Here is a 12,924-nt window from a genome sequence, read left to right as displayed (position 1 = left end):
GTGTGTGTGTGTGTGTGTGTGTGTGTGTGTGTGTGTATGCATGCATGTGTTCATGTTGGTACATGTGTAGGGATGTGCTCATGTTGTTGTATGTGTTCACGTAGGCATATGTGTGGGGATGTGTTCATGTAGGTATATGTTTTTATGTAGATATATGTATGAGAATGTGTTCATGTAGGTGTATATGTAAGGATGTGTTCATGTAGACACATGTGTGGAGATGCACAGGGATGCTAGAGGTTGATGCCAGGTACCTTCCTCAATAGTCTTTATTACTTTAAAAAATTTTATATTTATTTATTTTGTGTGGCTATCCAGTCACATGTATGAATACGGAGGTCACAGGATAATTTGTGGGAGTCAGTTCTTCCTTCCACCATGTGGGTTCCAGGAATTGAACTCAGGTCACCAGGCTTGGTAGTAAGTCCCTCACTTGCTGAGCCATCATGCCAGTCCCAGTTTATATCTTAAGACAGTCTCTCACTGAACCTGAAGCAGCACAATTCAACTAGACTGGCTGGCCAGCAAATGCTAAGGGTCTTCCTGTCTGTACCTCTTCAACAATGGGATTATAGACACACACCGCTGCACTCGGCTTTTTACATAGGTGCAAGGAATCCAAACTCAGTCCCTCATGATTGCACATCAGGCATGTTATTGACTGAGCCATCTCCAGAACTCCTTAGGGTTGTTTTTTAAATTATGAAATATTTTTAAGTATAAAACAAAAATAGGCTAGGGATGTACCTTAGTGATAGCATTTAACTAGCATGTATAAAGCCTTGGGTTCAATCCCCAGCCTTAAAAGAAAAACTATTAAAAAGAATAATATAACTAAGTATGGACCCAAGATTAACAAATAATATCATATTTAATAAATCATCATGTATTTCAGATTTTTATTTTTCATTTTGAAACAAGGTCTCACTCTACACTCTGATCTGAAACTCATTGTGCAGCTCAGGCTATCCTGAAATCCACAGCAATCCTCCTGCCTCAGCCTCCCAAGTGCTAGAATTACAGAGATTCCATATCTGGCTTAGATCTCACTATTTTGTTTTGTAATTTAAATGTAAATTTATTATTACCATGTGTGTGTATCTGTGATGTGTGTGCGTGGATACTTGTGCCGCAGAGTGCATGTGGAGATGGTTCTCTCCTTCTACCTTTATATGAGTTCTGGAGATTGAACTCGGATCACCACATTTGCATCACTGGGTGGCCAGCAAGGATTTTTACCAGCTGAGTCTTTTCACCACCCCCTGGCTTAGATCTTTTTTCTCTTCTTTTCTTTTTATGTTTTTTTTAATTCAGTGTTTCTGAGAATAAAATTCTATATTCCAAAAAGTTTGAGAATGTACAGCATGAAAATTTACAGATACCATTACTTTAAAAACATTTATTTTAATGTGTATGAGTGTTTTGCTGGCATGTATTTAAGTGCACCCAAGCATGCAATGCCCACAGAGGCCAGAAGAAGGTGTTGGATTCCTTAGAACTGAAGTTACAGACAGTTGTTACCTGCCATGGAGGTGCTGGGAACCAAACCTGGATCCTCCGCAAGTGCAGCCAGTGCTCTTTAACTACTGAACGATCTCTCCAGACCTGGCTTAGTTCTTTTTTAAAAAATACTACAGAAACAGCCAAAATTTTAATTTGCATGTCTCCCTAATCCCATTCTTCACTCTTCTTTCCCAAAGATTCTGGTTAGTTTGATTCTTTCCTATCCATATTTTCATACTTACTATACATATATATTCAAAAACAGTATTTGTTTTTCTAATTTTATATAAACTGTATCATACTGTAAGCAGCATTCTGAAACTTGCTTTGCATTTCATATTTCTGAGATTGATTAATCACACATACAGATATCTGATTCATGTAATTACTAGAAACATTCCTTCTGATGAACATACCATGACTTTCTGCACTGACTCCTCAACCAGCATAAATTTAGGTTGCTTCTAAATTTCCATTACCAAAAAATGTTGAAATAAACATCTCTGTATGAATATAGTTTATTTAGAATTGTGAAATAAACATCTTTGTACATGTGCAGGAATTTCTTAGAAACTACACCAAGAAATGGGTCAGAGATGGCAGCTTCAACTTTACTTCACATTCTGTGTATAGTAAGCACAAGTTCTATGCATATATATCTAAACATATCACATAACTGACATTTATCTTTTAAAACTCTCTCCAAAAGTTTCTGGTTATCCTTATTTAAATCTAGACCAGTACTATAGAATGAGTCATAACCTTTCCAAGTAAATTCTTACAGCCAGGCATGGTGGCACATACCTTTATCCCAGCACTCAGCAGACAGAGGCAGGTGGACCTCTGTGAGTTCCAAACTAGCTTCGTCTATATAACAAGCTCCAAGAAAGCCAGGACTACACAATGAGACCATGTCTCAAAAAAAGTAAATTCTCCCATACAAATACCTAATGCATTTAAGCGATTAAAGCACAAATATAGTCATCAAATTAGTAAAATATTCTGACTTTGAAATGGTAAAGGAAAACCTTGACCTAGTTTCTAAATTCAACTATCAACAGGTACAAATGCTCAGAAAATAATGAGCAAAGAGAATTGTCATCAGTGTGATTTCGAGAGCTCATATTTTCACTACATTCTAATTTTCAAGCTCTAATATAGTTACCTCTGTTCGGAACATCGCAGGATTCTAGTCAAAGACACATAGTTTCCTTCAACAGTCCCTTTGCTTACAGTTGGAACGGATTTTCTGCAAGCCACATATAAGGCACATGCTAACCAGTGAAGATCATTTCCCTATAAAAGAAAAAAGTTTTAGTTAATGACCCATATATGTTTCAATATAAAATGTCTTACTTTTATATGGAAAGTGATGTTTCTATGATGACCTTATCCCATGTGATCTTTATTTGTGACATTTTTCCATTAGAGGCAGGTGCCTCTGTTCCTTCACTTGAACCTGGGCAGATTCCTACTTCCCTTTACACTGACTGTCTCCGCTAATCATATAGGTAGAAGTGATACTATGTAAGTTCAAAGATCATAAAAGGGAATAGACATTCCACCTAGCTTTGTCTTGCAGGACACGTCCCTTACGAGTCCTAAACCAACATGGAAAAAAGTATGGCTACCTTGAATCACCATGCTGGAGAGAAACAATCTGGATGGGGTGAGCAGTTGCATTAGAAAGATGCCCAATGAGCCCTGCTGTGCCAATCTCCCATGGCTCAAGACTTCCATATGAGACATCAGCCATTTTGAAGCAGAAACAGCATCACCACTGTGCTCAGTCTGAATTCCTGAACCATAGCTACCATGCCCAACTTTTCTCATGGAAGCTGGGTTCTCATACTTGCACGAAAGCATTTTATCCAATGAGTCATCTTCCCAATCCCTAAACACAGCTCTGAAGAATGGCTTCACTGGTTCTTTTGGGCATTGTTAGGGATTTGAACTCAGGGCCTTGCTCATGCTAGACAAGCACTTCACTGACCTATATGGTCAGCCTCAGGGTTTCATAAGATTCTCAATTTACATGATCATGAGGTAAATTGATCTTTATAACCACAGAATTAGTTTGCTATCAACATCTTTTAGGAAGTATATGATTAGGCAGTTATAATGGTATCTTTTGGTCTAATAAAGAGTATAAAAGTGGACTATTATGTTCTATTTGGTTTTAGAGAATTTACAACTACATCATTACCAAAAAGAAGAAAAAACTAAGTCTCAAATATGAGAATTTCATAGTGCTTGAAAGATAAAGGAGATGAGAAAGGGCTTTGTAAAGTGATTCATACCTGGGGGCCACAGACAACAGATGAAACTCCTCTGTACCTTGTCTATCTTTAGTCCTAACAAATATTTGTTGAGAAAATCCTTAATAGTCATCAAAAAGCTGGGAATGTAGCTTAATTGGTAGAATGCTTGCCCAGCATGCCTGAGACTTTAGGCATAAATTGGGTGCAAAACTAGTAATCCCAGCATTGGAGTAGAGGCAAGTTCAAGGCCAGCCTGCACTATATGAGACCTTGTCTCAAAAAAAGAAGTCATTCTAAAAATAACAATTTATGGCCATATAAGGTCAAGTACAATAGGTGTTAAATTCTGATTCTGACATAGACTAGCTATAACACTATGGGAAAATTGAGCTTGGAGGCTTCCTTTTTTTAGCTGACAGCTGTGAGAATTCAATAAGCTGCAAGAATTCAGCAAGAAAAAAGAAAATGCCCAGTGTTCTGTATTAAATATCATATGATATTTTCTTTGTACACTTCCAGAAGACTGCCAGCCTATATTAGTCTACAGCATAGCTGACTATAAGCTCCATAAGGCAAGGAGCTTTAGGTTGTGCCCACTGCTTTATTAGCACCTAGAATACTTTGGAAAATGATAGATATGCAATAAATATTTCATAAATGGACAAATATTCATACACACATTAGGTAACCTGGGCTAAAAATTGAACCACCAACAACAACAACAAACCACCAAAAACGAAATAAACAAAACAAAAAAATCTCAAACAATCACCCATGTGTTTTCAAAAATAATTTCACTAAAGGGGCTGGCAAGATAACCAGTTCAGCAGATAAAGAGGTGCTTGCTACCAAACGTTACAACCTGATTAAGTGCCCTGGGACACACTGCTGGAAGGTCAGAAATGACTCCTGCAAATTGTCCTCTGATGTCTACATGCCTGCACAGCAGGCATCCACACACAACAAATAATAAATAAATTTAATAAATTTAAAGTAATTGTTATTTATTAAGCATCTATTGTCACTTGCATATGTAACACTAGGGTTCATATTCCTTAACCTCTGTGAGTTGAAATCCCTCTACTGTATTGTGGGAAATGCCTGTTCTGCCTAATTTATAGGGTCATCTTGAGGGTAAGGTAAGAGCTTGTTTGGAGGCACTTTATGCTCTTCAAACCAAAGTCCTTCTCTTTGCTTAGCTACAGGAAATACTGAGTAATCAAGGGGGTCATGGCCTCTTCAACCTGCCTGCCTCAGCCTCAGACTATGGGAGAGTTGTACGCACCAGCACAGCTCTCCGAGGTAGGCGGCACAAGTATCTCCAGCTCACACATAACAAAACTGAGTTTCCTAGAGGTTAAGTAACTTGTCCAAAGTCACTCTGATCTTTAAGGTCTAAAGCCACCATATTACGTCGTCCGTCCCGTGTGCCACTCCCCCCCCCCCAATATAAAAATGGGGAGAGGGAGCCTGTAATTTAAGTAAAACTGAACGGCCTTTTCAATCTTTTTTTTTTCCCCGTGGCCCCCCCCCCCCCCCCCCAATATAACAATGGGGAGAGGGAGCCTGTAATTGAAGTAAATCTGAACGGACTTTTCAATCTTTTTTTTTAAACACAGGCAAAACCATCACATTACAGTTAACACCTTGGTTAGGCCCCTTCCATAAGCTATATATATAACTGCTTGAGAAAATCAAGGGACGCAAGCTTAAATGGCACCGGCACAGGCCTACAGCTGATAAACAATTCCGACTTCCGCGTCACTTCCCATTGGCCCATGCAGGGGCGGTGCGTGCAGAGTTGACAGGCACCGGCTAAAATGGCCTTTTTTCTCTTCCGCAAGCCTGGTCCGAAAGGGACATGACAAATGTCAAGCCTGTATCTCCGCGGCATCCAAAGCGTGCCCAGAGGTACCCGCACTCCGGAGTCTCAGCACCAAAGGGGCGCGCGTCTGCACCCGGCTAGGCTCACAGTCCTCTCGGTTTGCAGGGGTTGGGGGAGTCGTCCTAACTTGTTTACACACAGAAGCAAGCCCGAACCTCTGCAGCGCAAGGCGAAGGCAACCGGTGTCAGGGCGCTGAAAACAACCGGAGCTGCCCCGCGACCCCAGCGCTGCACTGGGCGCCCCGCGGCGGCCCGGAGCCCCTCCCTCTGCGCGCGACAGGACCCCACCTGTCCGCTCTACCCCGCCGGCCGTCTCCGTAAGCCGGACCCGGCTCACGGTGCGCCTCCGAGCCGCCGAACGCCTCACAGCCCGGCCCTCCAGCCGCTGCAGGCGCAGGGCTGCCCGTCGACTAGGCCCGCGCAGCGCCCGCGGCCCCCAGCGCACCTCCAGCGTGTAGCTCTCGCTCATGCTCCGGTAGCTGTCCCAGGCCTCGGCCCGCGCCGCCTCGTCCATGTTAAGGCGGCTGCACAGCTCCTCAAACCGCTGCTGGATATGAGGGGCCGGGGACCCTTCGAGCTGCGCGCCATCCGCGGCCTCGCCGTCGTCCTCCTCCTCCTCATCCGAGGCGGCCGCAGCCGGAGGTGGCGGCGGCAGCGGCGACTGGTCTCCTCCAGACGGCATCGCGCACCCCGGGGCGGCTGCTCCTCAGATGCTCAGAGGGCCCGGGATCGAAGCCATTCAAAACGCAACGCGCCCGCGGGTCAGCAATCCACAGAGCGATTGCGCCGCCGCCAGTGGCGATTGACCTCATGCCGGTATCCGTAAGGGCCGAACACAGTCTGCTGGGAAATGTAGTCTCGGCCGGGATCTCGGGAAGACCAAAAATCCTGAGCTTGGGCGGAGATGGGGAGAGAATTCAGCTGTATTTCATTTATGGTTAAATAAATGCTCCTTCTCGTTTTAAGCATCTCTTAATCATGAGACCATTAAGAAGACTCTTCTGAAGAGACAGGACCAAGAAACATTAACAGGAGAAGGTTTGGTGTTCAAACTGTTTCCAGGAATACTTCATCACCTACAGTGAGTGCCTTATCCAAAAAAGAGAATAGATAGCAAGGACTTGTCTGCTGAATTCAAATCTCAACGCCACTCCTAATTCCGAGGTTGTTCCCATTTAATGTTTTGTGAGTCAGTCACAGGCAGCTGGAAATACAACCTCTGGCTGGGGGGCGGGGGGCGCTTGACTTCTACAACAGAAAGGTATTTCTGGACAAGTCCCAGAGTTACCCAGGTCACTGATTAGGAAGGGTAAGACTTGAGGAGGCTCAACTGTGCCTATTATGAGAGGAATTCACCCAAGTGACTCAGTAGTAGCTATATATGTGATTTGGGGTATTGCAGCTATTTAATCCTAAGCTTAGCTACTAGGGGAAAGGTGTGCTGGTATACATATTTTTCTCATCCAAAGAATTCTCCCTTGAAGAGGAAACTTTTAAAGGTACATTTAGTAGGCTTGCCACTAGAGAAGAGAATGTTAGTAGAGATAAACACATCAAGGGCAGGGGAGATGTCCAGTCAGTAAAATATTTGCCTGAATTCAATCCTTAGAACTCAACGTTGAAAATAAAAATACAGGCATGATGGACTGGCTTGTAATCCTGTCACTTTGGAGACATATTCAGGTGGATTCTTGGGGCTTCTGGCCTGTCTCAAAAAATGGGATAAAGGAGTGGTGCCTTAGGAATAATACCGAGATTGTCCTCAGGACTCCACACACTTCTGCATACACACACATACCCCCATAAACATGTGCACCCATGCAAACACATATACAAACACATATATATGCACGCACACACACGCACACGCACACACACACACACGCACAGCATACATATAGAAAAGGCCAAAAAGATACTTATACATACATACTTATACAACCTCCCTCACAAGGAGGTTGAGTTTAACTTCTAGTCCATTAGCCATTTTAATAATCTCTTGGACTGGAGAGATGGCTCTGGTTTAGAGCAGATACTGCTCTTCCAGAGGTCTTGAGTTCAGATCCCAACACCCATGTCATTTGGCTCACAACTAACTGCCTGGAGCTCCATTTCCAGAGGAGCTGACGCCCTTTTATGGCCACCTTTGGGCACCTGCTTTCACATGCACATACCCCCCCCTACACAATTAAAATAAATAAACTAAATCTGAAAATAAACTCATCTATGATGTTTCTCAACAAGGGGGTTCGATTCTTTTACAGGTGGCTTGGTTTGTTCTGTCTAGATATCTGGGTGCAAGAAACTGAAGTCAGACCTGAAAAGTAAAGGGGCTCTTACCCCATCTTACGTCCCCTTTATGTTCTGATTAGCTATTCTGCCTAAAGCCCTTCAGGGAGTTACTTGATTTTTAAAGTTTTGATTAGTATATATTAATTATACTTAGCAATGGGATTCATTATGACATTTTCATGCATGTATATAATGTATTTTGGTCATGTTCACCACACTACCCTATTTCTCCCACAGCACTCCTGCTTCTTCTCTCCAAGTAGTCTTCCCCTTGCTTTCTGTCTTTCATGACCCATGGGAACTTGGGTGAGGGGCTGTTTACAGGAGCATGAGAAACTTACCAGTGGCTATGCCACTGAAGAAAATGTCCTCAGGGAGGGTGGAGTCTTCTGAAACTCTCAGCCCTAGCAACCATTAACTGTTTATAGGGACGGATGGGGCCTATCACCCCCTCTCCTTTCCATGATGAAATGATGAAAGGTCCAGTCTTGTGTAGGCCTTGTGCAGAAAATCACAGCTGCTGTGAGTTCAAGAGTATCACAGCCCTATCAGGCAGACAGCATTCCACAACACTCTACTGCATCCACCAGGTATTAGATTTTTTCCACCTCCTCTTCCACAGAACTCCCTGAGCCATGCAGGGTGATATAGATGTCCTGTTTAGCGCTAAGCATTCAACAGCCATTTATTCTCAGCATTTTAACCAGTTATGAGTCTCTGCATTACCACTACCCAAGGGGGGGCAGTGAGGGCAGCTTCTGTGAACAAAGCTAATCAGCATCACTAATTTACAGGCAGATCCATAATTATTTAGAGGCAATTTGGCAGGAACATCATGTCCATTTTGCAAACCACAGCAGTAAGATTTATTTAATTGATTTATCTTTATTTTATGTGTGTGAATGTTATGCCTGCATGTATGTAAGTGCACCCGTGTCATGCAGTGCCTGTGGAGGACAGAAGAAGGTGTCAGGTTCCCAGGAACTGGAGTTGTTAGCCAGACAGTTGTTAGCCACCATGTGGGTGCTGGAATTCAAACCCAGGTCTTCTGCAGGAACAGCCAGTGCTCTTAACCACTGAGCCATCTCTCAAGCCCACAAACCACAGTAGCAGTTTTAAGCACTAGGGACTTTGACCTCCCCATGCATGAGCTTTTGACCACATTTACAGTACCAGACATGAATTATTTCCCGTGGAACAGACATCAAATCCTATCAGAAATCAATTGGTTATCCCATAACAGATCTGCCACTATTGCACCAGTGTGTGGGAGACAGGCTTGAGCCTAGGGTGAAAGTCTTATTGACAGCCATACAGCAGGCCTGAGGCAACGGCCCAACTGCTGGAGCCACAAGAAATGCCTTGTGATATTTGCTCCCATTGGCAGATCATGAGACTGATGCCTAGAGCTCGTCACTCCCTAATCGCTACCCTTGGAATCCAAAATTGCAACACTTAGATATTGCAACAGTCAGGGTCACATGGTTTCCAGGAATCCAGGCTCTATAATCTGAAACCCATTATGCTAATGAGGCATCCTACCTGCTAGTCTGTGATAGGATGTTAAGTCTGTTATGCTAATAGGATGCAAGGACTGTTATGCTAATAAGGTATCCTACTTGCTGTACTGTGATAGGATGCTAAACTTGTTATGCTAATAAGGTATCCTACTTGCTGTGCTGTGATTGGACCACTACCCCTATATAAGCTTGTGCCTTCCTGCAATAAAGCAGACCTGTGTCACTGAACCTGGTCTCCTGTGTCTGAATGCAGCTCCACTGACACAGTCTCCTCACCAACCCTAGGGTCCAGGACTGGACAGAAGTGGCAATGACAGGAGGCAGCACAGGGCAAGCAGAAGAGCTGCTTCAGCACCAGGCGAGCAGAAGACCAGCCTCAGTCCAGGGTGAGTGGAGGAGCAGCCTTGACGCCTGTGAGAACAAAGGAGTGGCACCCACGAGAAAGGAGGAGTGGCCGCCGCTAGCGGTGACCACACCAGTGGGCACATCTTGCCTGGCAGGTCAATAGTGTCCCATTCAGAGTCCACAGCTGAAAGATTATTGATGACAATTCTCTCCAGGCAAACAGCACAGCACCTTCTGGCACTATGAAAGCTAGTCAGCAGGGAAAAAACTTCTAGCTCAGTTTGGTTTCTCTATGTCCTGCAACCAAAGCATGTGGTGTCTTCATCAATTGGCTCTTACCTTAGTTGGACAACCAAAAGCAGTGTCAGTATCTTATAATGTTCTGGGGGCCTCAAGGGCCTCCATGACCAACAGCATTTGTGTGGATAACCCATCCTTGGCATTGAGATTTTCATTTCATATCTTTATGGCTTCTGGGAGTGTACCTCAATCCAACTCTTCTTTTAAAAAAAATTTTTATTTTTATATATGTATTTTATTTATTTACTTTGGTCTTTTTAAAAAATATTTTATTTATTATTTTTATTTTATGTGTATGAGTGTATTGCCTGCATGTATGTGAGTGCGCCCATGTTGTGCAATGTCATGTAGGTCTGAAGAGGGCTTCAGATTCCCTTGGAACTGGAGTTAAGGACAGTTTGTAGCCATGTGGGTGCTGGGAATCAAACATGGGTCCTCTGCAAGAGCAATCAGTGCTCTTAACCACTGAGCCATCTCTCCAACCCCTTACTTTGGTCTTTTTGAGACAGGGTCTCCTGATAGCCCCAGCGGGCCTGGAACTCATTGTGTGTACCAGGCTGACCTTGGTCTCATGGAGATCTCCTGCCTCCAGGGTCCTGCCCTGAGTTCCTACCTCGGGCACCTGATGAACTGTTGAACTGTGACCCAGGAGATGTAAGACAAATAAACCATTTCCTCCCCAAGTTGGTAGTGATCAGAGTGTTTTGTCACAGCAATGGAGAAACAAACTAGGACACTATAGTTTTAGTTTGTTGAGAAAATTCCATGCTGATTTCCCTTGAGGCGCACCAGTTTGCACCCCACCAGCAGTGAATGAGGGTTCCCCTTTGTCCACATCCTCCACAGCTTTTGTTGCCATTTGTTTCCTAACTTGCTTGAGCTAGAATTTTAAAGTAGTTTTAATTTGCATTCCCTGATGGCTAAGAATGGTGGTGAACACTTTTAAAAATATTCACTGGCCATTTACGCTTCTTATTTTGAGAACTCTGCATCTAGTTCCTTCGCCCATTATTTTTATTGGGTTGTCTAGTTTTCTGTTCAGAGAGCATTGGAATGTTTTTCCTACTTTTTTTCTGTAGCAGTTTCACATTTTCAAGTCTTACATTGAGGCCTTTGATCCACTTAGAATTAACTTTTGAGCAAGGTGAGAAACAAGGATCTAGTTCTATTTTTCTACATGCAGATACAGTTTTCCCAACACCATTTGTTAAAGGAGTTGCCTTTTCTCAAATGAGTATTTTTGGCACTTTTGTCAAAAATCAGGTTAAATCTGTGTGGGTTTATAGCTGGATCATCTGTTCTTTTCCACTGATCTACATGTCATTTTTGTGCCATCAATTTTTGTTACTATGACTGATATAACTTGAAATCAGGCATAGCGATAGCTCTAGTCTTTGCTGTTTATTTTGCTCACAATTGCTTTGGCTACCCATGGTCTTGTGCTTCCAAATGAATTTTAATATTTTTTTCTGTTTCTGTGAAGAATAGCATTTAAATTTTGATGGGCATAGTGTTGAATCTGTAGATTGCTTTGGGTAAGATGGCCATTTTCCCAATATTGATTATTCCAATCCATGAGTATGGGTGGCCAGAAGAGTCCTTAGTCACCCTCATGATTACATTTCAAAATAAGGTTTTCTGACTCTAGAGGAAGACTCTCTTGTTTTGCAAGAGGTAACACATACATCTCAAAGAGAATTCACAATTTAAGTCCTTTTAGCAAATGTTCTAAGAAAGCAAAGTCAGGAACAGCTTCCAGTTTTAGGAAGAATAAACTAAATTTGGCAGACAGTTCTGAGCTTCCTCGGATAGAAATCTTAATCAAAGTTGTTATAGGGATTCAGTCTTAAAATGATAGAAGCCATGCTAGGGTTTGGTGGTCTCTTATGTCTCACTGGAAACAATAAGCCTAAGGTGCAGGTGTAAAGGTATCAAAGAAGAACTGACATAAAGGTTTTAATAAAGAATAAAAACTGTTAGTCAAGTGTAGTGGCACATGCCTCTAATCCCAGCCCTTGGGAGGCAGAAGCAGGGGGATCTCTGTGATATTGAGGCCAGCATGGTCTACATAGGGAGTTCTAGGCCAGCCTGGTGTACAGGGAGGCCATCTCTACAAAACCAAAAAGATGAAATTAGATTAAATAAATAAAATGAATAAAAAATAAACACTGTGGACAGAAACAGGGTGAATTTTCAGAGATAACTGAATCCTACCCCTGAGTCCTTTTACAGAAGTTAAAAGAAGTTATCTGGCCTTGTCTCTTGGGTCATTTGTGTGGAGCCATATCTGAATTGAGTTTAAGAAGGCAGCTCACTATCTTGATGTAATAAATTTTATAGCATCACTTATTCTTCTGTTGTGCCCAGTTCACGAGATCCCAAAGACCACCAAGGAGCCGACCAATGCAAACACACAAGTGTTCTTTTATTGTTGCAAGCTTAAGCTTGGGCCCACTCTGTCACCAACTCAGCAAATCTCAGATGTGAGACCCCTTGCTTTGGGAGAGGTTTTTATAGGTTTTTATAGGTTTATTTCAGCAAGTTCAGCAAGTAGGAGTAGGGGGTCTCCAGCCTGGCAAGCATCTGATTGGTTGCAGCTCAGTGCCAAACCATAAACTGCTGGCTTCAGGAAATCTGAAAAGACATCTGGACTTTTAGTACTTTCCTGTCCCTGGTTCATTGACCATTGGCAGGGGAGCTGTTCTCTATCCATTACAAGTATACTTTTTTGTGTGTGGTTTTTCCTGGAACAGGGCTCAGGGCTGGGTCAGTCCCATGGAGGTTTTATCCAAGATGGAGTCACTCAGTTTTCTCAATG

At 42.9% G+C, this 12,924-nt stretch overlaps 1 protein-coding gene across 2 annotated transcripts in view; it reads right to left on the bottom strand.

Annotated features, from left to right (window-relative positions):
• Positions 1-6,468, bottom strand: part of Rbl2 (RB transcriptional corepressor like 2) — an 80,973-nt gene extending 74,505 nt beyond the window's left edge. Inside the window, exons 1-2 of one of the 2 annotated variants that reach the window (XM_008830070.3) lie at positions 6,095-6,468; positions 2,669-2,799 (exon numbers count right to left, since the gene is read on the bottom strand). In XM_008830070.3, the coding sequence (XP_008828292.1) occupies positions 2,669-2,799; positions 6,095-6,331 (368 nt within the window). In that variant the 5' untranslated portion in view covers positions 6,332-6,468. The remainder of the gene's footprint in view (positions 1-2,668; positions 2,800-6,094) is intronic. The other variant, XM_008830069.3, reaches the window with a different exon arrangement.
• Positions 6,469-12,924: the final 6,456 nt, after the last annotated feature.

The sequence above is a fragment of the Nannospalax galili genome, unplaced genomic scaffold (genome assembly GCF_000622305.1).
Source record: "Nannospalax galili isolate Female #2095 unplaced genomic scaffold, S.galili_v1.0 scaffold274, whole genome shotgun sequence".
Lineage (NCBI taxonomy): Eukaryota > Metazoa > Chordata > Mammalia > Rodentia > Spalacidae > Nannospalax > Nannospalax galili.
Note: the sequence above shows the minus strand (reverse complement) of the source record. Positions and strands in the feature narration are given on the sequence as shown.